The 3,743-nt window shown below is 64.2% G+C and overlaps 1 protein-coding gene across 1 annotated transcript; it reads left to right on the top strand.

Annotated features, from left to right (window-relative positions):
• The first annotated feature begins 832 nt into the window (after positions 1 to 832).
• DMRTA2 (DMRT like family A2) lies at positions 833 to 3,422 on the top strand. The gene is made up of 2 exons (XM_015870456.3): positions 833 to 1,745; positions 1,865 to 3,422. The coding sequence occupies exons 1-2, from the start codon at positions 1,253 to 1,255 to the stop codon at positions 2,731 to 2,733; spliced, it is 1,362 nt and encodes a 453-aa protein (XP_015725942.2). The 5' UTR covers positions 833 to 1,252; the 3' UTR covers positions 2,734 to 3,422.
• The last annotated feature ends 321 nt before the right edge of the window (positions 3,423 to 3,743 follow it).

The following is a 3,743-nucleotide window of genomic DNA, read 5'->3' as shown; positions in this document are numbered from 1 at the left end:
GATCCCCGCAAAACCTCCCGAGCTGTTACCTCCACCCAGCGAGGGCTGCCGAGCGGAGAGGGTGACGTCAAAGCGGGCTGGTTAATGGTGGTTAATGGTGGTTAATGGTGGTTAGTGGTGGTTAATGGTGGTTAATGGTGGTAATGGCTGCGGAACGGCCGGGTGATGGCGGCGCAGTGCGGGATGCGGCGCTGGGGGCACCGCGGGTGTGAGGGCGCTGCGGGATCCACCTGCGGGACAGAAGGGGCGGGGTGAAGAGAAACAGAACGAAAGAACGAAAGGGGGAGAGAGAAGGGGAGAAATGAAGAGCAAAGGGAGAGAAGGAGTCCAAGTGAGAAAGAAGGAAGGTGTCGGTCAATACCCTACAGACAGGGAGACGTGGTTACATTCTGTTACAGAACAGGATCTCCATATGGAAGGGGAGCTCGGCCTGACTCGTCACTGTGTTCCCCCCCCACCCTTACGACAAGTGACACACGGAAAGAACGACAGACAGAAGTGCGGGTAGTAGCGAGGCGACGGGCATCTCAATGGGATTAAAAGGGGAAATCGAACTCAGGTAGCGAGCGACGGAGCGCACATTTACACTCACATTTACATTTACACGCACATTTACATTTACACGCACATTTACACGCACTTTTACACCCCCCCCTGCCCGCTCCTCGCTCCCCCCGGACCCTCCCGACACTCCGCGGGCGCGTTGCGCTCTGGCAGCCGCCGGGCGGACGCTGCGGGCCCGAGGTGCGGCCAATCAGAGCTGCGGCTCCCGCCCCTGGCCAATAGCAGGAGCCACATTGTTGTCAAATGTTGCCTAATGGCAACGCGGGCCGCAACAATAGCGCGAGTGGCGGCGGGCGGCGAACGCGCTCTGCTGCTCTGCCGGCAGATCCGGCCCCGGGGCCGAACCGAGCGGAGCCGGCCCGGAGCGACCCGCCAAGGGAAGCGGGTCCCGGTTCCGCTGCCTGAGCCGGGGCTGCGGCCGGTTGGGCATTTTTTGTATTTTTTATTGGTTTTTTTTTTGTTTTTTGTTTTTTAACTGCTGGATTTTAGTCGTCGAGATCCCGTCGTTGGAGGTGCCGCCGTGCCGTGAGGGTGTCCGCAGCTAAAGCGGGGAGCGGGGGAACCGGGCGGGACCGCGGCGGGATGCGCTCGGGGCCGCCCCGTCGGGTGAGCGGGAGGCGGCGCTGAGCGGCCGGGCTCGTCGCGCCGAGGCCGTATCGGGCGGGAGCCGCAGCCGGGAGCGGCCGGGATGGAGCTGCGCTCCGAGCTGCCCAGCGTCCCCGCCGCGCCCCCCCCGGTGCCCCCCAGTTCGGTGGCGGCGGCGGCGGCCGCGGCGGCTGCGACCCTGCCGGTGAGCGTGGCCGGGAGCCTCCTGCGGGCCCCGCCGCTGCTGCTGCGGGCGGCCGAGAAGTACCCGCGGACGCCGAAGTGCGCGAGGTGCCGCAACCACGGGGTGGTGTCGGCGCTGAAGGGCCACAAGCGGTACTGCCGCTGGAAGGACTGCATGTGCGCCAAGTGCACGCTGATCGCCGAGCGGCAGCGAGTCATGGCCGCGCAGGTGGCGCTGCGCCGGCAGCAGGCGCAGGAGGAGAACGAGGCCCGCGAGCTGCAGCTGCTCTACGGCACCGCCGAGGGCTTGGCCCTGGCCGCCGCCAACGGCATCATCCCGCCGCGTCCTGCCTACGAGGTCTTCGGCTCCGTCTGCGCCGGGACCGGCGGCGAGGGAGGCGCCGGAGCCTCAGGTGAGGCCGCGCTGCGGGAGGGACGGGGCCGCGGGCCGGGGGGCTGCGGGCCGGGCTCCTTCCCCCGGGCGGCCGCGCTGACGCGCTCTCTTCCTCCCTTCTCCCCCCGCGCCCCGCAGAGCCCAAGGTGCAGAAGTTCGAGCTGTTCCCCAAGACGCTGCTGCCCGGCCGCGCCGCCACCCCGCAGCAGGCGGGAGGGAAACCGCCGTCCCCCGACGGGGAGTCCGCGCCCGGCACTTCTTCCCCGGACGGCCGCCACGGCTCGGGCTCGGAGAACGGCGACGGAGAGTCCTTCCTCAGCTCGCCCGTCTCCAAAGGGCCGAAGGAGGGCGAGGAGAGCCCGGGCTCCATCAGCCCGCTGGGCTCGGACTCGGGCTCGGAGGCGGACAAGGACGAGCGGGACCCGTCGCCCTCGGCCGGCGGCCGGCAGCGGACTCCCATCGACATCCTGACGCGCGTCTTCCCGGCGCACCGGCGCGGCGTGTTGGAGCTGGTGCTGCAGGGCTGCGGCGGGGACGTGGTGCAGGCCATCGAGCAGATCCTCAACAACCGCGGCCCGGAGAAGGGCCCCGAGGAGAGCTGGGCTCGGGACGGCGCCCTGCAGGGCCTCCCGCCCGCTCCCGCCGCCCACCACCGCCCGCTGATCGCCGGCGCCATGGCCCCCGCCATCGGTGCGCTGGGCAGCCGCTCCGCCTTCTCCCCGCTGCAGCCCAACGCCACGCACTTCGGGGCCGAAGCCGGCGCGTACCCGCTGGGCGCCCCGCTGGGACTCAACCCGCTGCGCCTCGCCTACTCGGCTCACGGCCGCGGCCTCGCCTTCATGGCCCCGTACTCCACCGCCGGCCTCGTGCCCGCTCTCGGCTTTCGCCCACCCGTGGACTACGCCTTCAGCGACCTCATGCGGGAGCGCTCCGCCGTGCACAAGGAGCAGGTGTACTCCGGGGGGCTCTACGGGCCCATGGTCAACAACAACCCCGAGAAGCAATAGCGAGGGGTGAGCGGGAGCATCGGGGCGTGGGTCCCTCTGCGTGCTTATGGCCATAGGCACGGATACCTGCGGTGTGGGGTGCACGCGCTCCCCCCGCACGTCCGTATATATATGTATACTAGCGAGTGTATAATGTTATAAAATGGAAATCTAAGTTATTAATGTAACTCGTAGGTGATCTCGGTATTAACGTTAAGCTAAGGGTTAGGCAGCGCGTCGTAACGCTTCCCGGCGTAGAGGTGAAATCTGTCTGCGGACCAAAATACACCACTGCACCATCCTGCCTCCTGCCCCGGAGCTGTGCACACACACACACACACACACACACACACACATGGAGTGGTGGGGGCTGCCCATAGGGGCCTCCTCCACGTGTGATCCCAAGGACATTGCTTTCTTGTTCCGCTGTAGCGATTCTTGCTGTTCTAACAGGTAACTCTGTGTTTCCATTTCATAGAAATAAATGTTATTTTCTATTAAAAAACAAACCCGAAGGTATAAGTGGAAGTGGTGTTTTGTCAGACGGTGAGGGTGTGCTCTGGGGATGCATGTGACGAGCGCAGTGTTTAAAGGAGTTTATGACGTTTATACAAACGCGTTGAATTACGATTGATCATCGTTAAAGCAGAAAGCTGTCGGAAAATGTACCAATAAAAGCACAGCGTGCAGACGGGAGTTACTTCCCATCACCCGGCATTGTCCGAGGCGTTTGTTTCCAGTTCTGCTCTTATTCACACCCGGAGCAATAAACGCAGCAGTGCCCGTTCAGCCGGGACGTTTCCCCGGGTACCTGATATATTTGCCGTTGTTCTACTTTTACTTTTTGTCATTTTCAGACCATCTGCCGTTGCCGAAGCGCGGTTACAGCAGCCGTGTGGATGTGCAGCACCTCTCCGCCCCCCCGGCTGCCGTGATTTGTTTACTATTCTTTATTAACGCTGTTTTATTTTCTCTTACAATAGCGAGCGGTTGCTCTCCAGGAGCGGCTCCCACGACGGGGAGCTCCGGGC

The sequence above is a fragment of the Coturnix japonica genome, chromosome 11 (assembly GCF_054131305.1).
Source record: "Coturnix japonica strain WE chromosome 11, WE-NBRP24, whole genome shotgun sequence".
In the NCBI taxonomy this organism is placed as follows: Eukaryota; Metazoa; Chordata; class Aves; order Galliformes; family Phasianidae; genus Coturnix; species Coturnix japonica.
The sequence above is the reverse complement of the archived record's forward strand: the minus strand, read 5'-3'. Positions and strand labels throughout refer to the sequence as shown.

What these genes read in the sequence shown, in the direction of transcription:
- DMRTA2 (XM_015870456.3), top strand. Translation starts at nt 1,253, where the DNA reads ATGGAGCTGCGCTCCGAGCTGCCCAGCGTCCCCGCCGCGCCCCCCCCG. An exon ending in GGGAGGCGCCGGAGCCTCAG is followed by an intron (nt 1,746 to 1,864) that starts GTGAGGCCGCGC and finishes CGCGCCCCGCAG; the next exon opens with AGCCCAAGGTGCAGAAGTTC.